The sequence below is a fragment of the Chiloscyllium plagiosum genome, chromosome 31 (assembly GCF_004010195.1).
Source record: "Chiloscyllium plagiosum isolate BGI_BamShark_2017 chromosome 31, ASM401019v2, whole genome shotgun sequence".
Taxonomy (NCBI): Eukaryota; Metazoa; Chordata; class Chondrichthyes; order Orectolobiformes; family Hemiscylliidae; genus Chiloscyllium; species Chiloscyllium plagiosum.
In genome coordinates this window covers 20,305,520-20,331,734 of record NC_057740.1, presented here as the reverse complement: position 1 = coordinate 20,331,734, position 26,215 = coordinate 20,305,520, and the positions used below count along the sequence as shown (strand labels likewise).

General features: G+C 40.1%; 1 protein-coding gene across 1 annotated transcript; it reads right to left on the bottom strand.

Moving 5' to 3' along the window:
* Positions 1-1,096: 1,096 nt before the first annotated feature.
* Positions 1,097-24,036, bottom strand: org (oogenesis-related gene). The gene is made up of 7 exons (XM_043720730.1): positions 23,876-24,036; positions 23,714-23,794; positions 12,622-12,844; positions 8,857-9,002; positions 6,413-6,547; positions 4,902-4,956; positions 1,097-1,170 (listed from the first exon to the last, which is right to left on the bottom strand). The coding sequence occupies exons 1-6, from the start codon at positions 23,927-23,929 to the stop codon at positions 4,903-4,905; spliced, it is 693 nt and encodes a 230-aa protein (XP_043576665.1). The 5' UTR covers positions 23,930-24,036; the 3' UTR covers positions 1,097-1,170; position 4,902.
* Positions 24,037-26,215: the final 2,179 nt, after the last annotated feature.

Below are 26,215 nucleotides of genomic sequence, written 5' to 3'. Positions count from 1 at the left end.
CTGAGGGCAATGTGTCATTACATTGCACACAATAGGTACAACAGGGAGTTTAAGGTAATAACCCTTCCAAAAAGTCAATAAAGATGTGAACTAGAATTTTTTTTTAATACTCATTAAGTATTGTTATTTGTAATGTTGCAGCTAAGTGTTTTGCCAGATATTTGTGAATCACAGCAATTAGCCATTAAAAGGAAACTGCAAGTGATACAAAGTAGTGTAATATTTTAAAACTCCCATGCCCAAGTGCAAATTGAAATTTAAAGACTAAATTAACACATAAGCAGCATTCACATGTGCAATTGTTTGGCAAGTTAGCACATCAGCAGAAATGTCTGCTATCTTCACAGTCAAACGTAACTGTTAAACATTATGTTAAAAGCTGGATCTCGCAGTGCAACAGAGAACCACGTTTACATCGATTTAGACCGCTCATTGTTAATCCTACACTAACCATCTATAATCAATTATTTCACAATCAAAACAATAGCTTATTTATAATGGTACTTTGTGCAAAAAGTGATCAAAAAATCCTCAAAGTGCTGGAGAAAAATTAAAACTTGATGTCAGGCCTATTAAAAAAGTGGTCGCCAAAAGCTCAGCAGGAAAGGTAGGTTTTAAAAAGCATCTTTAAAACAAAAAAAAGTCAGTGGAGAACTGAAAAAAATTCTAAAGGGGGATAGTCCAGAGCCTCTGACCCAAGAGCAAGGAGGCATAGCCAATAGCGAAGGAATAGAAGTTGCAGTTGCACAATAGACAGATGTACAGGCTTGTAGGGCAGAAAATGGTTAAGAGCTGGGAGGGGTTGAGGCCACGGATTTTAGAACAATTCATTTGTATTGAAACAGTTACCATCAAGTTGTTGCTGGACTAGATTTGAAGTAAGGCAACAAGCACAGAGATAACTTGAATAGAGCTGGCTGTGAGAACATCACTTTGGATGAACTGAGGTTTATGAAGGGTGCAAGGGTCGCAAAAGTGGCAAATAGGCTCTTATTCCCATAAGAATGAGTCCTATTGAAAGTAAAAAAATGGACTAAATGTATATTGAACTGAATGATTTTTATTAAATCTCAATACACAAAATTGAATGTACAAAAAGTACAGTTGATTCAAATTACAAAAGTTCACAAATATTTATGGAGAAAATTCAGTCATACTCAGCTTCTCAATCTGCAAACAAAAAAAAAACAAAATTTACCATAGGCAAAATGTTTTACAATACATTTGAGCCAGGCCTAAGACTATACTAAACTACATTAAAAGATCAGTACAAAGTTAAAAAGCACAACACCAGGTTATAGTCCAACAGGTTTAATTGGAAGTACTCTCTTTCGGAACGCAACTCTTTCATCAGGTGGTCGTGGAGTATACAATTGTAAGACACAGAATTTATAGCAAAAAAGTTTACAGTGTGATGTAACTGAAAATTATACACTGAAAGATACCTTGACTGTTTGTTATATCTCTCATCTGTTCGAATGACTGATAGTTTCACTTCTTTCATATGTAGATCACAAAACTTTTTTTTTTTAAAAAAAAGTTACATTCTCAGGTTGACTTTAAAAATTTTGGGATCTACATATGAAAGAAGTGAAACTATCAGTCATTCAAACAGATGAGACAAACAGTCAAGGTATTTCTCAACATATAATTTCAGATACATCACACTGTAAACTTTTGCTATAAATTCTGTGTCTTACAATTGTATACTCCACGACCACCTGATGAAGGAGCATCACTCTGAAAGCTAGTGTGCTTCCAATTAAACCTGTTGGACTATAACCTGGTGTTGTGATTTTTAATTTTGCCCACCCAGTCCAACACAGACATCTCCAAATCATAAAAGATCTGTGGCAGTGATAGTGTCCCTACCTCAAGACCTGTAGGCCCACCTGCTCCAGACATGTGTAATAACATTTCTGAACGTGTTGATTAAAAAGATTTTTTCAAGATAATTGTAAAACATTTGCACCAAATGACATAGGTCACTGGACTTGAAACATTAATTCTGTTGCTCCCTATACAGGTGCTGCCAGACCAGATTCAAAGGGCTCAGTTAATTCTGACTCTTCTTAGTGTTCCATGGGAAACATCTTTACATCTATCAAATAATTTCAGACAGTTCAATACTGAAGAAACAAAGTGTGCTTGTGCATACAAAGATGTCATCTTTTAAATACAAATTTAGTGGAGGCTTGGTCCACTATGCAGTTGGGTGAAAAAGCACAAGAGTTACCTTCAGTTTTGTTTACCCCTCAAATCAGCAAGATGATCTGGCAGTTATTGTACTGCAATTTCAGCAAGTGCACCATGTGCAATTTGATTGCACGTCACACAATGCAATAGTGAATACGCTTCACTTTGTACATGTCCTGAGGGTCATAGAGGGTGCCATTTGAACAAAAAAAAATGTAAGTCTCAATTACAAAAGATTCTCAGAGGATTTGATGGGGTAGATGTGAAGAAGTTCTGTCCCTTTGTGGGAGAGTTCAGGATGAGACAGCATAGTCAAAGAGTACATTTAAGACACGGGGGAGAAGTTGAGAGTAGTGAATCTGAAATTCTTTACTGGAAAGGGCTGATAATGCTGGATCATTAAAGTATATTTGAGACAGATGGATAGATTTTGAAATCAGGAAGTGAAGAGAATCAAGGATTAGGGAAATAAAAGGCAGAAAAGGGGAGTTAGGGGTTATCAGATCAACCATGATCTCATTGAACAGCAGAGGGTATAAAGGCCTACTTCGGCCCCTACATCTCAGGACCACCTCTATCAAGCTTAGATAAACTTGCAATTATAAAAAAGTTTCATGCAGAATAATTTTTCTTTCCCTCCAATAATACTGTGGAAACGAACAAACGCCAGTTAAACCCTTCATTCAATCTGATACTTAAAAGGAAATTGGAAAAAAAAATAGCATTCAAGCTCACAAAACAAAGTTGCAATTAGCCTGGTCTGTTGAAGAAATAATACAACTAGCACACAGTGGAATTGAAAATACTTTTGAAGGACAAAAAGTGTTTAACAGAACAGAAAGGAGAACATATAAAAATCTGGAGAAGTGGAAATACAGAGAAGAAAAAAAGTACCCATTTTAATATAAGGAGAACCTCAAATGTTCTATGAAGTACAGGTGTAGGTGTATTGTAAAGAAAATAGCTTAGAGCTTCCATAAAAAGTAGCACAAATCACAGGAAACGGACAATCTCATGAATATTTTGATGTGCCACTAGCGAGTAATGAAGGATATGAAAACCAGAGACCGATAGCATTAGGTTACTAGGATCAAATCAGGCTTTGAAAACAATAGTTAGACTCAAGATACAAAAGAAGGTTAAGCAGAATTTCTAGATGTTGAGCTAATAGGAAAAGAAAAACCATTTTAGCAGGTGCAAAGACAAAGGAGGTACTAAAAATTATTCAGTGATTTGTTATCATTTTAATGTTATCACTCGAGGGAGGGGTTGAAATCGATGAGGGGAAATTTTAAGAGGAAAGCAGTATACACACCATCTCATGTTTAAGAATATACAGCATTGTTAAAAATATTTAATATTTAAAAATAAATTCAGGACTGTGGTGAGAGAATAGGGAAAATAAAAACAGAGGGTAATAGGTGAAGTATTGGTTAGATAGAGAAAAAGCCATCCAATATATTTGCTGAATTGAATAAAATTCAGGCTTTAAAACGGGTTTATAACAAAATAAAAACTGCTAATCATGAAACCTTAAATACCTGATATAACAAGATCTTCTTGGAAACAATATAAAAATGGAATATGAAATGAACATTGTCGCAAGAAATGTAAAACGTGCATGCTAATCTTGTGATCCACTTATCAGGATGAAAATATTCCCAGTCTCAGCTTTCAAAAAAAAAAATTTGCTTTTTTTATTTTTCCATTAAAGTGCAGAACATTATATTCTATCAAACACATTCTTCCATACAGACCCAACTGGTCAATATATTTTTCTGCAGTTCAGCCTTCAGAGATTACTTGCCATTCTAAACTTATACTTCCAGCAAGCTTAGAAAAATTACCTCAACCCCATCTTCAATATTGATTGTACATAGCTGACGCCAAAAGTATGATCCTTGCTATATGCTGCTAGTTACAAGTTGACAATCTGTAAATATCCTGTTTGCTAACCATTAATCCATGCCATTAAAATGCCCAATTGTGTAACAGCCTGTTCTTAGTTGTTGAAAATCCAAATTATGCTACATCACTAGTACCCCATTTTCCATCCTCAAGATTTTCCCAATCATTTCCCAAATATAAAATCGACATTAACACAACTTAATCATACCAAACAGGAAATATCCTTAAGCAACTATGGTATCTAGCCTCTTATGCACCCCCTTTTCCTGGAGTGGTTCTGATCATCACTTTTAAGGATTGGAAAAATACCTGAGAACTGAAGGAATTCTGAAAGATCAAAAGCAGTGCATCTGATCGCGAGATACCACTTAGATTTGTTGCTACCCAGACAATTTATCTAGTTTTAGGACTCTGAAGCAAAATTTAGATGTAAAAATAAACAGCCAGCTAGGTACAAGAATGACATGGCTATAGGTATTGAAAGGGATTGACGGTTATAAAGGAGGATAGGATTAATGTGTGAAGCAGTGAGTTCTTTAACCCTATAAAAATGCTTGCAGTGAACAAAAAGCTGTTTAAAACCATAAGGGGACCTGATGACAAACTCCAGGTTGCAGGCATTAATTTAAATAAAAGAAAATCACTTAGCTCTTCATTTTCTATCTTAAAACAGACAGACAATCATAATTAATTAAAAGTATCAACTCTTAACACGAGAGATTATTACTTTTGACTTTTTAGGGTAAAAGATTACATGCTATTGGCAACTTATTGATGTCTAGAAGCTAAAATCTTACCTTAAGAATTGATATGCTTGTCAGAATCAATGCAAGGTGCATCATTTTCACTCCGCTATAAAATGTGGAAATAAAGTTTAAATTTAGAATACACAATGTAAGAACTTGAAATTCAGGAGCAATGATAGCTTCCCACCCCCTCCTCCCCTAACCGGTCAGTCACCATAAAATCCAAAATCAGCCCAGATTAAACTTAGATTCTTTATACTCCTAGCTAGGGCTAATGTAGTAAAACATGGCTCTTTGGTCTGAGGTATCACAATGCCACAACCACTCCCAAACCCATCTTCAACATAGTAGAACGAAGGTTTTATAAAGCTTCCAGTCTTGGATCAGTTAGGGGAAAATTTAGCTTTTGAGACAAAAATTAAACTGAAATGCAGGGCTCACTTGAAGTCACTTTTAACAATTCTGCTCTAGCAAGTATGTTTGACATTTCAACAAGGCATAGTGAAATGCTGCAGGTCAAAACTTTCTGGACAAAAAAAAACAGCCAGTATTTAAAGTCTGTACATTTTCATCAAATCTAATTGAAGGCTCCACTGCATGCTTCTCAGGCTACTGAATATCCAAACTTTATACTATGCTTAAAATTAAGTTGCAAAAACAGAACAATGGAATTTCAAAACAAAAAGTACATCGTCAAAGATCAGGTAAATGGGAAAAAAGGCATTCACCAGTCCTCAAGGAGGAAGTTGTAAGAAAATTCAGGTATTCAGCGGAGAAAATTTCACAGCATTTTTCTCAATTTTTTTTTTAGAGACAGTGAGAGAAATACAAGTCAGTATTTAAAACAAGCTCTTTGGTTTCAAAAAACCAAACAAAAAAAAAGACTAGGAAAACGAATTCTACTATAAAATCAGTAATGCTACATCACTGTTGTAATCTTTATTTCAAGATGGTGCTGGAGAGTGGTGACATGTAACACTTCACTGTACTTCCTACAAATACATGTTAAAAAGTACACACAATAAATCAAATCGACAGGTAGAAGTAGTACGTTTCAAATCCGGCAGCAAAAATATTATGCAAGTGGCTGAAGTAACACTTAAAAAGTTAGAATAAACAATTGAATTGCCATAATATTCAATGCAGTATATATTTTTAATAAATGAAACATTATTGGAATATTAAATATGTAGCCACATAAAACTTTTACTCAAACAAGTGAGAGAACATCAAAGCATTTGTACACCACTTAAGAATGTGGTGTTGTATCATAATTGACAGTTTAGGTCCCAGATTATGTATGAACATTCTGTTGAAGACAGCAGTTTCAGATAATTTTAGAAAATTTAGGATTGAGAGACAGATCAGCAGGGCTTTGGACAAGTATCAAAACAAATGGACTTCAATATTTGGAAAATGCACAGGAGTCTCAAACGTCAAAGAATGAAATGTTCAAGATTATTCAGGAAAAACTACAATTACTCCATGACATGCAAAATAAAACCACATTTCTCAACGTGGGTTATTACCAATAAACATTGTATAAAACACCCAGTTCTTACCTCGCAAAGTGGAGTCTCTTTCAGTCTCAAAAAGCCAGAGTCTCCAGTCTCCTCTACCTCCAAGTCAGTCTCTGTATCATTACATTCCCTGTGCTCCTCACTGACTTCCTCAGAGTCAGTACAGCATTTGCTGGGCTAAATGGAGTTGCAAATGTTGAATGTCAATTTGAAAATAAAATCCATTAAATGGTAGAAGACTGCAGTCTTAACTAAGGAAGACAAAATGGCATAATCATTACAATTCTAAAAGTCTTCATTAAGTAATTAAAATGGCCTTTTAAAATTTAGAAAACAACTTTACATTTAAAAAAATGCTAAAGCAGATATGCCCCATAGAAACCTACTTTGCTGTTTCCCAAACCGTGTCCCAAACTGAATTCTATAGGCTTCCTACCTGCAGTTGGCAGCTAAGTATTTCTATCCAAATAGAGAGCATATTTATTGTAGTTGACGTAGGGGTTGAGCTAAAACAGTCTGCAAAATTCCAGATTAACCCAAAACATATCTTCATTTTTATTTCTAGTAATTTTTAGTCTTTGTTTCAAATCAGACAGAAGGGTGTTTGAAGAAAGGAAGATAAAAAAAAGTATTTTTTTCTTTTAAAATGATGGTTAAAAACGTTTTCCAGCTTTTTGTTTAAAGGCAAGGTTAGTGTTGGGAAAAGGGCTTCAGGACCCTGTATCAATTTTGCGTGGACGTCACAGTTATTCCTCACTAGGCATAAATTGCAGCATGGGTGGTGTTACAAAGTGAGAATATGCAGTCATCAGAAATACATGTGAAAAAGAACGTGCAATAAACTAATAGCATTAGGCAGTGGAGTTCATTGACTAGGCTTTCAATAACACAAGATCAAGATTAGTGTCTGCATAGTTCACTGTATTTTGAGGAGGCATTCATGTAGCATGGTAAATGTCACTAAACTGGGACTAATAATCCTGAGATCCAGACTAATGTGTTCAAATCTCCATGACGGTTGGTGAAATTTGAATCAATAAATGTTAGTAAAAGCTAGGCTAATGACAACCATTGTTGATTGTTATAAATGCTCATCGGGTTCATTAACATGCCCGGCAGGAAAGGAAAGTTATCATATTTACTTCGTCTGGCCTACTACATTCACAGCAATGTGGTTTACTCTGAACTGGCCTCTGGTTCTCAGGCAATTCAAGTAGTTCCATTGCAACTAGAGATAGACAAAACAAAAAAATGCCAGTGATACCCAAATCCCAGGAGAATAACAAACCAAAAAAAAAGTTTTTACACGTAATTCAGAGTTACGAAGAAGCCCCAGCCTTCGTGAATACAAACCCTTGCTGTGCGCATAAAACCAGGGACCAAAAAAAACTCCCGACTTGTAAAATATGCATTTTCACTTGTCAGAGACAGTTACTAGTCAGCCACAGAAGTCAAATTGGTCTTTTGACAGATCAATATCCCAATGATTAGACTCTTGTATGCAGAAACACCAAATTCTGATCTTAAGAATGTGGGTTGATACTAAAAAAAAACTTGTTTAAAACAGTGGAACACAAAAACCAGATAAAATCATGAAATAATGGACCAAAATTGAAAAGGTACTGAAGCCAGATGTGCTTTTTTTAACATGATGCTAATTCCCCCTTTGAGATTCTCAAAGATCTTCATAGTCGATTTCCACATTGGTCCAAGTTAAAGTAGCTTAACTCAACAGCAATGAGAACAGAAGTACTACTAATTCAGTGTTCCTTATGGTGAGAAATGCTAACTTGCCTTTACTTTAGTAGATGGTAAGAGAGACTTCTGCAAATGCTTCTGTATGGCATTGCTATAGAGGCCGAGAACTCCAGTTACTAAGATGCCCTGGGTGTCCTAAAAGTCGTGAAGCAGTGTAACAAGCTGCACATCCTCAATCGTTGTCTCTCCACTAACTACAGAGATCAGGCAGGAATTGACCGCTCTCAAAAAGTAGGACATTTGCATCGTGGAGCCCAGCATGTAAAGAAAGCTGACAGGAGCCATATGGAGATTGAAAAAAAAGGTTTCAGATGCTCCTGAGTGTTCATTGCAGTTCACAATGTCTTTAGAAAGAAGCCCACTTACAATATTTGCTCGGTGCAGTTGAGAAAAATTGGAGCAAAATTTTCCTTTATAGCTCAAAGCTCAGCTGCTACCTCTAACAAAAAAAAATGAACTTGTTCCAGTTGATTGCTTACAAATGCCTGTCTCTGGAATCCTGGGAACAAAAGTCAGGAGCATAATGAACTAGGAGGGTGAGAGTAGTCAGAGACATGCAATTCCCAATTTGCATTTTGACTTGTGCAGGTTCCATGGAATTATACTTAAAAAGAAAACCAAAGTAAAGAGCCACACTCAGGAGAAACCAAACACAAGCAACTTGGTGACTCTTGCAGTAAATGGATAAAAATTCTACAACATTAGTTGTGACAATTCTAAATCAACACCTCATAAGTAGGATCCTCCACTGAATCATCATCTTCTGGCAGATCACAGGACAAAGATTCAAACCAGCAGAGTTCTTCATCAGCTAGATCATCTTGCTTCCTTTTGCTTCCTTTGCCATATGGTTTATTAGGCGATGATCGTAGTTCTGAAATGTGAAATCAGTATTAGTGAAAATTAGTGAAATTCAGACAAATATACTCTGCAGCTGACAGTCATTTCATAGGCAAGTCAGAGTCACAGATGTACAGTACAGAAATAGACCCTTCAGTCCAACTCATCCATGCAGACTCTAATCCCATTCGGCAGCACTTTGCCCATATTCCTCCAAACCCTTCTTATTCATGTACCCGTCCAGATGCCTTTTAAATGCTGTAACTGTCCTAGCTGCACCCACTTCCTCTGGTAGCCCATTCCACACACACCACCCTCTACGTGAAAAAGCTGCGCTAAAAGTCTCTTTTATACCTTTCTCCTCTCACTTTAAACCTACAACCTCTAGTTCTGAACTCCCCCACCCCATGGAAAAGACTGTCTATTTACCCTATGCATGCCCCTCATGATTTTATAAACCTCTATACTGTCACCCCTCAGCACCCAACGCTCCAGGGAAAACAGCCCCAGCCTATTCAGCCTCCTCCTATAGCGCAAACCTTTTCAAATTTCACAACATCCTTCAAAAGGAAGCAAAAAACTCAAATTATGCAAAATTTGGACTTAGAAGGAACACAATTTATAAATTTTTTTCTACAAAGGACCTATATAACGTAATCAGATTTCCATTTTCATGTCTTCAAATCAAGATTTGTGTTGTTACACTGAAGTAACAAAACATTTCTACAATTATGAAATGAAATCACTCAAAGCACTTTTTCAACATTTGCTTGTGCCATGGGGAAAATAAATATAGCATTTATGAAGACAGCCAAGTTGATACCTTCAGAAATAAACTGCACTAATTTTGCTAGGTGAGGCAACATTTGTAAAAGCACCTAAATGGTATTTGGGAATAGAGGATAAAAGGGAGTATGCTCAAGCTTAAAACACTATATTCCATGTAACAAGCATCTTACTGTCAAGCAGATATCTGTACTACCAAACCTGCATTCCAGGATGAAACGTAAAACCATTCCAGCATGCACACCATTTCAAATATAATGGAAGAAACAAACTTGGTTTTCCATTTTTATATATTCCAGAAGAATGGAACTCTACCCCATAATAAATAGGAAGCAAAAAAAAACTTTTAAAGGTAGCATTAATGAACAGTTCTCTCATCTTCAAACTGAGAGGCAATCTTAAAAGTTGTAAATAGCTTGCAAAAGGGGCAGCACGGTGGCTCAGTGGTTAGCACTGCTGTCTCACAGCACCAAGGACCCAGGTTCAATTCCAGCCTTGGGCGACTGCCTGTGTGGAGTTTGCACATTCTCCCAGTGTCTGCCTGGGTTTCCTCCACAGTCCAAAGATGTGCCGATCAGGTGAATTGGCCATGGTAAATTGCCCCATAGTATTAGATGCATTAGTCAGAGGGAAGGGGGTCTGGGTGGGTTGCTCTTCGGAAGGTTGGCGTGAAAGTGTTGGGCCGAAGGGCCTGTTTCCACACTGTAGGTAATCTAATCTAAAACTAATTCTCTCACTGAACCCAGAGACAGAGACACACTCGTTGCAGGCACAGCCCAAGAGAATTTAACCAGCACTATCTCCAGAAGGAGAGTCAATTCACCCAGCAGGATCTTTGAATCAGATGCAACAGGACAAAAAAAAGGTCACTGGCCATCAATTCAACCTGAGGTCAGCTGAGTCATCCAGCTACACAATCTATACATCTTTTACATTTCAATGGACTAATTCAACCAAGCTATCCTGCCCTATTCTATTCATGTTTTGATGAACTGCAAGTGTGGACATGTGGAAGTCAAATCATAAATCATTCTATGTATAATAACTTTAGTTCTTCCAACATGTTAGCTTTATTAGTGTGTTGAGTTTATGATCCCAGTGCTTATAGCGGAGTCTGTTCGAAATTAGCAAGTACATTCTTTCTAATAAAACTGTTGGAGGGGAACAGATAGAATGAAATGAATAAAGAAAGGGAGCTATTTTGCCCCCAAAGTTTGAACATCACTTTCATTTGTTCTTTTTCCCTACACCATGTGCTGTTTCAAAAATCACATCACAACAGTAACACAATTCTAGTTTGCCAACACAGTGACAAAATGGTCCCTTGACAGCAAGTTCATACTTTGGTAGCATCTGTGTGCTAGGACAAAGAATTGGCATCTCAGGAAACTTTAGCATGAGTGAGAAGCCAGAGGAAGGAAGAGCCAGTTACACAGTATTGGTTGCTGCCCGACTGGAGAACACTTATTTACCTTACTTTCTATGGGCCAAAACAAGCACTATAAAAAAAGATGCAATTTATGTACAACTTGAACACTGAAGCACCTGCTTCTCAGATGCGCTTCCTTCCAAAACTCCTGCAAAACTATTGTGCCAAATCTGTTCATGAGGACATGTGATTGTTTAGGGGGAAATGAAGGCTCAAGGGTACATTCAGAACTGAAAGTAGAAGGAGGACATTACTGGGTAAGTTTGTCAAGCAACCAATGACTGACAAATGGAAGGCATGTGATCCTGAAATGGCCAGGTGGGTAGACAAATTGCATTTAACACAAGTGAGAGGTGATGTATTTGGGGAGGTCAAACAAGACAAAGGAATACACAGTTGAGAGAACACCAAGATTCTCGGGAGTGAGTGACTTCCAGTAAATATCTAGGTAGGAAAACAGGTCAACAAAAAGTGGCTAAGGCAGCATATATGGAATCCTTTCCTTTATTAGTGGAGGTATACCCTACAAGAACAGGGAGGTTATGCTGGAATTGCATGAATTGTTTGTTAAGCCACAACTTTAGTACTGTACATGGTTTATGGTCACCTTATGCCAGAAAAGGATGTAATTGGACCAGAAAGATTGAGAGAATTGGTGTCATATCTAGGAAAACTACACATTCACAGGAACAGATAGGATAAGCTGGTATTGTCCTTGGAATGGAGGAAGTCAAAACACAGATGTGCGAAGGGCCTGGAAAAAATGGATTGGAAATGTTTATCTATCTTTAGTATTGAGGTCAGTGACTTGTGGACAAAGAATTGACAAGAGTGATTGGTGGAAAGATTAGAAGGAGAGAAGGAAAACTTCCTAACTAGAAGGTCTACATCTAGTTTCCAGCTAGCAATGTAGAAGCAGAAACTTTCAACTCCTTTTTAGGAAAAAAAGAGAGTGCCTGGAAATGCACATTCAAGTTTCAACCTGCAGAGAAACCAATTAAATGCTGGAAAATAGAATTTGGCTGCCTGGTACATCTTTCAGCCGATAAACATTCCTGATTCTATTATCATTCGTAAAATATCTGGCTATTAAACAGACCAGCTGTAGTCATAAAGGACTAACAGAAGCATTTACTATTTATTCAATATTACTGACTACTGCACATTGACTTACCAAAAACAAAACAATGCAAGCTCTTAGAATGGGAGTGCGCCACTAAGGACCAATAGGGGCTGAGATTGGCTAACATGCTTCCTAATTGTGGAAACTGAAGAATGCAACATAGCTGTCCATTTAGCCTTCTACACACAACATTTGCAAATATCCAAACAAATGGTTATAAAATCCTAATTGCATACTTGAAACAATTCCAATCACTTATAACAAGTAGCCAATTTTTGTTTCATATAAGAAGTCACTTCACATAACAATGCTTACCATCTGAAATTTCACCTTGACCTAAACTGCTGTGCACAGGGAAGCCAAGCATCTGTTGCAGTCTGTAGGGTGCTATAGCAAACACAAATCGAGCTAATCTGTTCAGGCGTTTCTTCCCTGTAACCCAGCGCCTTTCCTTCAGCGCATTAGTGTCAGCAGCTTTTATTTCCTCCACTGGCGCCGAGAAAGTGGCCCAAGTTGACAACCTCCGAATCACGATGAACTAGAGAAACAGAAACTTTTAGACGAAAAAGAAAACTCAAATAGTTTAGATGTCATCAGAACATTTGTAAAATGCCACCTCAAAAATCAGGTGTAGTAATCTGCAGCTCAGCCATTAAACGTGCAGAAATGCTTTGCGTTAAATTTATACTTTATAGGTCCATACATTGTATAATCCGATTATAGTTATAGGTGACCAATTTAGTGACAAAACCATTTTATATCTTCAGCCTGTTGTGCCAGTTAGTGAGATCATTGATGTTATGGACTAGGCCAGACCACTCAAAACATTAAGCAGGCAGCCCAGACTGTACCGTTGCTATTTGTTTTGGTAAGCATACAGTGAACATAACCTGGAGTAAATTAGCTAAGTTGACTACCAGATTTTAAAACAGATACATTTATTCAAAGTCTCGGAATGAAACACAAAGAACTGAATACAGAATACCCACAGAACTCATTTCTATCCAAACTTTATTATGCTGTTCCGAAAATACACAATAGTCCCAAATAAACAAACCCCTTAAATGCAGAAAAAAAGTGTGAAACAGAGGCTCACCGGTCAAAGGTAGAAAGGCAGAAGGATTAAATTAAAGCCCTCATCATTTAATGGGTTATGGTTTGAATTTGTGACATTGAACTCAGTCTATTAAAGTAACCATCTTATAAAGGCAGCATTCGATTGGTGGGCTGTTGGTAATTGACGAGCTTACTTCTGTTATGTCAGTTAATAGTCTAAAACGTAGGTTACCATGTAGTTCCCACCTGCAAACCGGATCGAGATGTCCTACCATGGTAGGACAGCATGCGGCTGCACTGCAGCTCATCATAAACAGAATGAATGACTACGAGACATTCAAGCAAGACTAGGCCAAAAGTGATGGGACCTTTTGGGTGCGACTTTAAGTCTTAGAGGTACAGCATAGAAACAGACCATTCAGTCCAACTCGCTCATGCCAACCAGATATCCCAACCTAATCTAGTCCCACCTGCTCGCACTTGGCCCACATCCCTCTAAACCCTTCCTATTCATGTACCCATCCAGATGCCTTTTAAAAAAGTAATTCTACCAGCCTCCACCACTTCTTCTTCTGGCAGCTCATGCCATACATTTACCACTCTGAGAAAAAGTTCCCCCTTGGGTCTCTTTTATATCTTTCCTCTCACCCTAAACCCATGCCCTCTAGTTATGGACTCTCCCACCTCAGGGAACAGTCTATTTATCCTATCCATGTTCATGATTTTATAAACCTCTATAAGGTCACTTCTCAGCCTCTGACACTTCAGGGAAAACAGCCCCAGCCAGTTCAGCCTCTCCTTAGCTCAAATTTTCCAACCCTGGCAACATCCTTGTAAATCTTTTCTGAACCCTTTCAAGTTTCACAACATCCTTCCAATAGGAAGACGACCAGAATTACACGCAGTATTCTAAAAATGGCCTAACCAATGTCCTGTACAGCCGCAACATGACCTCCCAACTCCTATACTCAATGCTCGGGCCAATAAAGGAAAGCATACCAAATGCCTTCTTCACTATCCTATCTACCTGTGCCTCTACTTTCAAGGAGCTACAGTCCTGCACTGCAAGGTCTCTTTGTTCAGGAACACTCCTCAGGACCTTACTATTAAGTGTATAAGACCTGCTCTGATTTCTCCAATCATTCATATTGGCTTCATTAGGAAGCACAGCCTGAGCCAAGTTAAGGGCACTAGAGCTGGTTCAGCTATGGAGAGGGACAGAAGATGACTGAGAAAGTGACAGTTTCAAGGATCTTGAAGTTCTGCAGCGACAAGCTGGAATCCAAAATGGTATGTTGCCTCCCTGATGCCAAGAAGAGGATAGAAAGAGAGGAGGGGGGTGGCATTTTTGATAAGGGATAGCATTACAGCTGTGCTGAGGGAGGATATTCCCAGAAATACGTCCAGGTAAGTTATTTGGGTGGAACTGAGAAATAAGAAAGGGATGATAAACCTATTGGGATTGTATTCTAGATTCCCCAACAGTCAGAGGGAAATTGAGAAACAAACTTGTAAGGAGATCTCAGTTATATGGAAGAAAAATAGGGCGGTTATGGTAGGGGAATTTAACTTTACAAACATAGACTGGGACTGCGATAGTGTTAAGGGTTTAGATGGAGAGGAATTTGTTAAGAGCATACAAGACACTATTCTGATTCAGTATGTGGATATACCTACTATAGAAGGTGCAAAACCTGACTTACCCTTGGGAAATAAGGCAGGGCAGATGACTGAGGTGTCAGTGGGGGAGCACTTTGGGGCCAGCAACCATAATTCTATTAGTTTTAAAATAGTGATGGAAAGGGATAGACCAGATCTAAAAGTTGAAGTTCTAAATTGGAGTAAGGCCAATTTTGACAGTATTAGGCATGAACTTTCAAAAGCTGATTGGAGGCAGATGTTCGCAGGTAAAGGGACAGCTGGAAAATGGGAAGCCTTCAGAAATGCGATTACTTTACATTACAGTTTGGAAACAGGCCCTTCGGCCCAACAAGTCCACACTGACTCGCCAAAGCGCAGCCCACACATACCCCTACATTTACCACTTCACCTAACACCACGGGCAATTTAGCATGGCCAATTCACCTGACCTGCACATCTTTGGACTGTGGGAGGAAACCCACACAGTCAGTTAGTCACCTGAGGCAGGAATTGAACCTGGGTCTCTGGCGCTGTGAGGCAGCCCACAAGGAGATGAGATAACGAGAATCCAGACAAAGTAAATTCCTGTTAGGGTGAAAGGAAAGGCTGGTAGGTATAGGGAATACTGGATGACTAAAGAAATTGGAGGGTTTGGTTAAGAAAAAGAAGGGAGCATATGAAAGGTATAGACAGGATAGATCAAGTGAATCCTTAGAAGTATAAAGACAGTAGGAGTATACTTAAGAGGGAAATCAGGAGGGCAAAAAGGGGACATGAGATAGCTTTGGCAAATAGAATTAAGGAGAATCCAAAGAGATTTTACAATTACATTAAGGGCAAAAGGGTAACTATGGGAGAATAGGGCCACTTAAAAATCAGCAATGTGTCCTTTGTGTGGAGCCGCAGAAAATTGGGGAGATACTAAATGAGTATTTTGCATAAGTATTTACTGTCGAAAAGGATATGGAAGATATAGACTGTAGGGAAATAGATGGTGATATCTTGCAAAATGCCGATATTACAAAGGAGGAAGTTCTGGATGTCTTGAAATGCATAAAAGGTGGATAAATCCCCAGGACCTGATCAGGTATACCCTAGAACTCTGGGAAGCGAGAGAAGTGATTGCTGGGCCCCTTGCTGAGGCATTTATATCATCAATAGTCACAGGTGAGGCGCCGGAAGACTGGAGGTTGGCTAACATGGTGCCACTGTTTAAGAAGGGCAGTAAGGAAAAGCCAGGAAACTATAGACCAGTGAGCCTGATGTCAGTGGTGGGCAAGTTGTTGGAGGGAATCCTGAGGAACAGGATTTACATGTATTTGGAAAGGCAAGGACTGATTTGGGATAGTCAACATGGTTTTGTGCATGGAAAATCATGTCTCTCAAACTTGGTTGAGTTTTTTGAAGTAGTAACAAAGAGGATTAATGAGGGCAGAGCGGTAAATGTGATCTATATGGACTTCAGTAAGGCGTTTGACAAGGTTCCCCATGGGAGACTGATTAGCAAGGTTAGATCTCGGAGTACAGGGAGAACTAGCCATTTGGATATAGAACTGGCTCAAAGGTTGAAGACAAAATGGAGGGTTGTTTTTCAGACTGGAGGCCTGTGACCAGTGGAGTGCCACAAGGATAGGTGCTGGGCCCACTACTTTTTGTCATTTACATAAATGATTTGGAATCGAACATAAGAGGCACAGTTAGTAATTTTGCAGTTGACACCAAAATTGGAAGTGTAGTGGATAGCGAAGAGGGTTACCTCAGATTACAACAGGGTCTTAATCAGATGGACCAACGGGCTGAGAAGTGGCAGATAGAGTTTAATTCAGATAAATGCAAGGTGCTGCATTTTGGGAAATCAAATCTTAGCAGGATTTACAAACTTAATGGTAAGGTCCTAGGGAGTGTTGCTGAACAAAGAGACCTTGGTGTGCAGGTTCATAGTTCCTTGTAAATCGAATTGCAGGTAGATAGGATAGTGAAGGAGGCGTTGGGTCAGAGTATTGAGTACAGGAGTTGGGAGGTCATGTTGCAACTGTACAGGACATTGGTTAGGCCACTGTTGGAATATTGTGTGCAATTCTGGTCTCCTTCCTATCGGAAAGATGTTGTGAAACTTGAAAGGGTTCAGAAAAGATTTACAAGGATGTTGCCAGGGTTGGAGGACCTGAGCTATACAGAGAGGCTGAACAGGCTGGGGCTGTTTTCCCTGGAGCGGAGGCTGAGGGGTGACCTTATAGAGGTTTACAAAATTATGAGGGGCATGGATAGGATAAATAGGCAAAGTCTTTTCCCTGGGGTTGGGGAGTCCAGAACTAGAGGGCATAAGTTTAGGGTGAGAGGGGAAAGATATAAAAGACACCTGAGGGGCAACTTTTTCCAGTGAGTGGTATGTGTATGGAATGAGCTGCCAGAGGAAGTGGTGGAGGCTGGTACAATTGCAACATTTAAGAGGCATTTGGATGGGTATATGAATAGGAAGTGTTTGGAGGGATATGGGCCAGGTGATGGCAGGTGGGACTAGATTGATTAGATTCCCTACAGTGCGGAAACAGGCCCTTTGGCCCAACCAGTCCACACCGACCCTCCAAAGAGTAACCCACCCAGGCCCATTTCCCTCTGACTAATTTAGCATGGCCAATTCACCTGACCTGCACATCTTTGGACTGTGGGAGGAAACCCACGCAGACAAGGGGAGAATGTACAAACTCTACAGAGTCAGTCGCCCGAGCTAGATTCAAACCTGGGACTGTGAGGCAGCAGTGCTAGCCATTGAGCCACCGTGCCGTCCTGATTGGGTTTGGATATGTAGTCGGCATGGACGGGTTGGACCGAAGGGTCTGTTTCCATGCTGTACATCTCCATGACTCTAAGTGAACGCAGGGCACATCATGAGGGCCAGTCAGTATTCAGCACAGGCAGAAAATGCAACAAGATTCTACAACCAGGCTTCGAAGGAGTAGGAAACAAACTGGCAAGAAGGGTCTCTAGAAGGTACACACTTCTTGATCATCCCTGTGTAATGTGCTACTGAGCATAGAAACAGAATGCTTGAGGAGATAACTTAAATGACTAGTGAAATGGTGCTTTTTAAAATTCTAAGGCCAGTTCTGTAGGAGTTAAGACTTATATTGACGTGGCATAGATAAAATTAAAATATTGCAGATGTTGGAAATCTGAAAAAGAGAAAATGTTGGAGAAATTCAGCAAGTCTGGTGGCATCTGGAGAGAAAGAAACTCACTTCTGAATTTACTATCAGTTAGGAGCTCATGTTGAAGTTATACAGCACATTGGTTAGGCCACTTTTAGAATTACTGTGTGCAAATCTGGTCTCCTTCCTACTGGAATGGTGTTGTGAAACTTGAAAGGGCTCAGAAAAGATTTACAAGGATGTTGCCAGGGTTGGAGGATTTGAGCTATAGAGAGAGACTGAACAGGCTGGGGCTGTTTTCCCTGAAGCGTCAGAGGCTGAGGAGTGACTTTATAGAGGTTTACAAAATCATGAGGGGCATGGATAGGATAAATAGCCAAGGTCTTTCCCCTGGGGATTGTGGGGTGCTAGAGGGCACAAGCTTAGGGTGAGAGGGGAAAGATATAAGAGAGACCCAAGGGGCAAACTTTTTCACAGAGGGTGCTGTGTGTATGGAATGAGCTGCCAGAGGAAGTGGAGGAGACTGGTACAATTACAGCATTTAAAAGACTTCTGGATGGGTACATGAATAGGAAGGGTTTAGAGGGATATGGGCCAAGTGCTGGCAAATAGCACTGGATTAGGCTGAGATATCTGGTCGGCATGGTAGAGTTGGACCAAAGGGTCTATTTCTGTGCTGTACATCTGACTCAAATCAACTCTGTTTCTTTCTCCACAGATGCTGCCACATCTGAGTTAGACTAAACATACTACAGGTCAAGAAACACTGACTTTCAATATCCCAATAAGCTATTTTACAGTCTCTTCACCACAGATCAAGAACCAAACCTAAAACCTTTTGGTGCATTAGGTCAGCTACTCATTCTGAATTTGGTCAAAGCACCCAATCACTTCAGAAATCTATTAAATTAACTAACCTTAAAACACATGGTGGGCGGCACGGTGGCACAGTGGTTAGCACTGCTGCCTAACAGCGCCAGAGACCCGGGTTCAATTCCCGCCTCAGGCGACTGACTGTGTGGAGTTTGCACGTTCTCCCCGTGTCTGCGTGGGTTTCCTCCGGGTGCTCCGGTTTCCTCCCACAGTCCAAAGATGTGCAGGTCAGGTGAATTGGCCATACTAAATTGCCCGTAGTGTTAGGTAAGGGGTAAATGTAGGGGTATGGGTGGGTTTCGCTTCGGCGGGTCGGTGTGGACTTGTAGGGCCGAAGGGCCGGTTTCCACACTGTAATCTAATCTAATCTAATCACATCATTCAAGCAACTTCAAGGGTTTTTTCCATTCTAATCCACATTTTTTTTTTCTTGCTGCCAATGTAGATCTAGGTTATTCACCATTCCTATTCCAAAACTGCAGAGTAAGCAAATTGTAGCACTATTCACTATATCATTTAAATATGTATATTGTAACAATGGTAATTTGGTAAATGGACAGAAGTGGTCTAACATACTATCCAACTGATCTTAAAAGCAGTCCTATGTATAGTGCCACGGTTACATTACTTTTAATAATACAAATAAATGAAATCTCAATTAGTTACTTCACAGCCAGCATCTGTGGTAACCTGGTAAATGAGATGAAGAAGAGGTATAGTTTCTAATTGTTTGCTTACAGACTATAGTTAAGATACACATGCATAAGTGGTATTCTGATGTTACTGGATGAGTAATTCTGAAGACCAGGTTAAACATTCTGGGAGAATGGATTCAAACCTCACAATGGCAGATGGCAGAATTTGAATTCTGGAATTAAAGGCTGGCCTAATGTTGTCTAACTAACCCCTGTCAATTGTTGCAAAAAAAAACTCATCTACTTTATTAAATTACCTTAAGGGAAAGGAATCTGCGATCATTACCTGGTCTGGCCTACATGACTCAATTTACAGCAACATTGTTAACTCTTAGTTAGGGATGGGCAATAAATGCTGATCTAACCAGCAATGCCATCATCCTGTGAATTAATTAAGAAAGAACTTGCAGAGAGGAATAAAACTATTTTCTTGCAAATGACAGTGACATTAGGATTTCCAATTAGAGGCTGAGAAATGAGAGCGCATTACATTAAAGCATGGAAAGGATGGTCAATTGATTTGCTAATTTTATTCAAAACATAGAAAATTGTTTGCATTGCAATTTAGCTAGAATTTGTAAATGTAGCAATAAACACACACACACACCACATAGATTTACTTCAGACAGCTTTGAGAAAACAAGACAAAGTGAAGGAGGACGACAATATTAAAAGGTGGAGGCACATAGACAAAATACTGCAGTTATTGGAGATTGAAATGAACTAAGGTGCTAAAGAAATTCTCTGCAATTACTGCCAGAACTATCGACAGAAACAGATCATGTTGAGTCCAAAAAAATCCCATCTGATTCAAATGTTAACTCCTCTTCGCTCTCCACAGAAGCTACTAGATCTGCGGAGTTTTGCCAGCACTGCTTTTACTTACAGCAAATGATAACACAGCAGCCGTGTCCTTACTCCTGGACAGAGAAGCCTAGGTTCAAGTCAAGTTTTGTGTCACAAGTAGAAAGGTGTTTAAGAATGTGTTTAGCATGCTTGTCTTCATTGCCGAGACCTCAGAATGTAGGAGATGGAATGTCATGCTGAAGTTGTACAGGACATTGGTGAGGCCTCTTCTGGATTACTGTGTCCCGTTCCGATTGCCCTGTTATAGGAAGGATATTATTAAGCTGGAAACAATTCATAAGAAGTTGACCAGAACATTGCCAGGAACGGAGGGCTTGAATTATAAGGAGGCGCTAAATCGGCTAGGATTTTTTCCACTGGAGCATAGGAAATGGAGGGGTGACCTTATAGAGGTTTATAGAATCATGGAGGGTATAGATAAGGTGAATGGCAGGTGTCTTTTCACTAGGGTGGTGGATTTCAAGACTGGGCTGAGAGCATAATTTTAAGGTGAGGAAAAATTTTTTTTAAAATAGGAATGCAACATTTTTATACAGCGTGGTTCATGTGGGGAATACTCTTCCAGAGGAAGTGGCGAATGCAGTTACAATATTTTAAAAAACATTTGGATATGTACATTAATAAGAAATGTTTGAAGGGATATGGGCCAACAGCAGGCAGCTGGGACTAGCTTAGTATTATGGTTGGAACGAACAATCTGTTTCCATGCTATATATCTCTATGACCTTGATGAAAACATCAGTGGGTAGGTAAGTACGTTTGCACATGATACAAAGATTGGTGGAGTTGTGGATAGTGTAGAAGGTTGTCAAAGGATGGAGATCAGTTGCAGACATGGACAGAAATGGCAGAGTTTAATCCAGGTAAGTATGAGGTGCACTTTGGGAGATCAAATCAGAGTCCCTCCAGTCTGGGAGCAGGCCATTTGGATCATTGAGCCTACACTGCCCCTCTGAAGAGCATCCACCCTGACCAACATACTCACATTTACCATGGCCAATTCACCTAGCCTGCACATATGGGGACACCAAGGGCAATTTAGCATGGCCAATCCACCTAGCCTGCACATCTTTGGACTGTGGGAGGAAACGTGAACATCTGAAAGAAACCCACAGAGACACGGGGGTACATGCAAACTCCACACTGAGTCGTTCAAGGCTGGAATCAAACCTGGGTCCCTGGCACTATGAGACAGCAGTGCTAACCACTGAGCCACCATACCATGCATTAAGGTAAAGTATACAGTTAATGGTAGGACCCTGAACAGCATGGATGTACAGAGGGATCTTGGGGTTCAGTTCACAGCTCCCTGAAAGTGGCCACGCAAGTAGATAGGGTGGTAAAGGCGGCATACAGCATGCTTATCATTATTGGTCAGGGAACAGAGCACAAGAGACAGGACGTCATGTTGCGGTATTATAAGTCTTTGGTTAGGCCACACTATTCTGGTCACCACACTTCAGCAAGGATGTGGAGGCTTTGAAGATGGTGCAGTAGAGAGGTTATACCAAGATACTGCCTGGATTAGAGGGTATGCGCTATAAAGAGGCTAGAAAAACTCAGGTTGTTTCTCTGGAGCGGAAGCTGAGGGGAGACCTGATAGATGTCTAAGATTATGAGATGCATAGAGTTGATAGTTAGAATCTTCTCCTCCCCCCAGAGGAGAAATGTTTAATACTGGGGGCATGCATTTAAGGCAAGAAAGGGAAGTTCAAGAGGAGATGAGAGGAACAAGTTTTTTTTTTAAAAAACAAAAGTGTGTGGTAAGAGTCTAAAACACATTGGTGGGGTAGTGGAGGAGGCAGATACATAAAGGCATTTAAGGGACTTTTAGATAAAAATTTACTATGCAAGGAATGGAGGGATATAGACCAAGGGCAGGCAGAAAGGATTAGCTTAAATTTAGCATCATGTTCAGCACAGAGAGCTGAAGGGCCCATTCCTGTGCTGTACTGTTCTACAGTCCACCTATGTTCTACGTCACACTGCAGAGTCACAGCACAGAAACAGACCTTTTGGTCCAACTTGTCCACGTCAACTAGACGTCCTAATGTGACCTAGTCCCATTTGCCAGCATTTGGCCCATATCCCTCTAAACCCGTCCTCTTCATATACTTCAAAAAACTCCGACAAATCAGTTGTGCATAATTGTCCCTTACAGCATCCATGTGGCATCCCCTTAACTAAACCACATTTGTCCATGTGACCATCAATTCTAACCCAAACATCTCTAAACAGGTAGACTAGTAAAAAGGATAGATGGAAACAAAACATATCTAGGTCTCATCTAGGTTTAAATAATTCAAAGTGTTGACCAGTAAAGAAACTGGTCAGCTGCATCAAATAAAGATTACTCCAAATTCAGTGTTAATAGGTTTGGTTCAATTAAATCAAAAAGCTTTAAGAATGCATTTTCCGTACAAAGAGAACACCCTTGACAGGAATGGGAAAAGAGGGTATTCAGTTCTATTTGCCTCACAGCGTGTGTTCCCTCCCAACCTCAAATCTCTCACTCAGTAACCAGGAGCGATTGTCCTAGCCCACCATGAGGAGGAGAGTGGTACTGATCAAAATGTTACAAAACATCTGATCAATGCAAAGAGAGTACCTCCCACGTGTCAGTGTACGATTACCAACCACAGGAAAGCATTACAGATTAAACCGAATTACCGTAATGGCATTGTTATTCGTCAAAGACCACTGGATAGTCAATTCAATACATTTTACTTTGCTAAATGACAGCCCTAAAACCTGAGACTTTATAATGCTTTCAGCTACTCCAAAATACTGTAATTTATAGTCACGACGGTATCAGTAATACGAAAGGTAATTACAAACTCTCATTTAGAATGAACAAAAAAAAAGTGAAGTAAATTGTGGGACTCCTTGCAGTATACAAAACAAAAAGGTATAGCACGCCACATCATCCCCCAGATCCATCGTGTTACAAACAAGAACAATTTAATTCCAGCCATAACCAGACTGTGAGTTCATTGCCGAGGATGGAGGTTCCACAGTGGAATAGGTAACTCCTGGACTTGTACTTAGCAGTATTAGGCCAGACCAGGACAGGACAAGACAGGACAGGACAGGACAGTAGCTGGTGCAGAGCAGACATCCACATACCAGGTATTTTAGCGGTCCAAATCCAGACATCCTACTCAAGAAGGCGAGCAAGGAACCTTTTGCAGTCGTTGAGCATTTTTCCTAAATACAAATAACCCAAATTAACAACAAAGCAAACAGATAGTATTCGATAATCTCATTAAACCACGCATATTTCCAAACCTGGACATCTTTACGTTCCTCACTACCACCAATAATATCTTCCTGTAAGACCATAGTGAACAAACAGAACCGCAACAGCCCAGTCTTTGAAGTACTATACTAAAGCGGATAGCCTGGCCGCAGCGGGTTTAAGCCAACAAGGAAACACGTGAACCGCCAAACCCACTGAAATACTCTTAAAGGGCTAGCACAAGACAGATCGCTCTCTCTGTTATAAGATGGTTGTAACAGTTTCTCTCAGTTCTAGCTCAGTTGATAGCTCTCACTCTTATACTGCTTGATGGCATACACTGGTTAGGTCAGTGATTATTGTCCCATCTGTAGTTATTCAGAAGCAACCATATTGTTGTAGGCTACACTAGGTAATGATGCAGATTCCATTCTTTAAACAACATTAGTGAACCCAATTGACACTGGTTACATGATTGTCATTAAGAAAGCTGTGTTTTTTTTATCAAGATATTTATTTAATTCAAATTTCACCATCTGCTGTAGTGGGATTTGAACCCTTGTACCCAAAACATTAGCCTGGGGTTCTGCATTACTAATCTACTGACATTACCACTACACCAACATCATTGAGTCAGGAGATGATTTGTTTGTTTGTATCCAGAAACTGCAACACAGACATTTAGATTGATGCTCCAGTGCCCACTGAGGGAGTGCTGTGCTGTCTGACAGGGATAGAATTTTGTTCTGGGGTCTACAGTGTGGCCTCCCAATGAAAGACCCATATTGTGACTTTTCAGAAGGTCCCACTGAAGCAATCAGGCAGTGACAAGGCCACCATCAGGTCTTTCTCAGTCAATAAGATCACAAGGGCCAGAATTCCAGCAAGCAAGAGCTGCCAGCCAATCATTGCACATACCGCTTAGCAAAACACCCGCTGGCAACTGGGTAAATCCCAGTGGTGGTGGGATGAAGTACTATCAATGGTTCTTAAATGCCTGTGAGGCAGGAACGCCCCATCCCACCCAGAACATAATTCTAGCAGAGGTGGCAAGGTGGCAGAATTAAGGTGCACCACCATCCCTCCATTCCTGTCTCCGAACCCATCATCGGTGAACATATGAAACATGAGCAGAAGGTGACCATTTGTCCTTATTTGATAAGATCACACATGATGTCTTTGTGTTTCTAATTCCGCATTCTCAGCAATCCCTTTATTCTCTTGCCCAGCAAGAATTTATGTACCTCTGCCTTAAAAATATTTAATAACTACCCAGCCCCCAGCTTCCTGAAGCAGAGAGTTCCAAATTTGCACAATCTTGTGAGAGAGAAAAAAACTCTTCTCAGCTCTGTCTGAAGAGTTCAGCAGATTGTGTAGCCACACATTTATTGATCTGTGGTTCCCCCCACATTATCAAGGTCTCAGCTAGAAAGGATGCAGGAGAAAACCTTAACAATGCTTCCTCTGAGGTGTCCATACCCTTGTCTTCAGAGGTCATAGATGAGGCATTTGTTGCTGCTGGACATTCCTCCCCAAATATTGAGGGATGCCAAGCAGAAACAGCAAGATAAAAAGAAAGAGAAGATGCTGTGGCCAATGGTTAGAAATGGTGTGCAATGTTTAAGAGTGGCAGCAACGTTAATGGGAGAGTTACTTTGGAATGAAAATTGCTACCTACTAGTTTCACTGGATATTGGATGGGTGTATGAATAGGAAGGGTTCAGAGGGCCAAATGGGCAAATGGGACTAGATCAGTTTGGGATGTTTGGTCGGCATGGATGATTTGGACCAAAAGGTCTGTTTCCAAGCTGTATGACGCTATGTGACTCTGTATGATATGAATGTTTCTGCACCCCTGCAGGAGCAGTTCCAATCTTCTCCTGTGAGGGGCAGAATTCTCTCTGCATCAGGGATGAAGACAGGGATGTTTGGAAACCTCGACATCTATAATGGTTCTTTTCACCCTGTTGTGGGCTGCCTTCTCCTGTAATGAACAAAAGCTGGGGATCAATGGGATTGCAATGGCTAGGATGGCTCTTCGTGTGGCTGCCTCTGGGGCAAAGGTGATGAGTCTAAGCAGGCGGCACAGAGGGCATGTGGGGTTACTGGTATGATTCTTTTACAGGGGGAAACTGAGCTGAGGAAGGTCTTGTGTGCAATAGTAAGAATTGCAGAGCATGAACTTTGGTAGGAGGTGGGTACAGAGAGAGTGAGTATTAGGTGACAGAGAGAAGCACTTACTATAGCAGAGTGGTGTGGTCAAACAACCACCAGCCCAAAATCGGACATTCTAAATTGGCTGACAGCCGGAGAGATCAGGCCCGACTGAAAACAGGCCAAATTAAATGAAAGTGAAAAAGGGTTACACCCAAACTGTCAACTTTTCCACC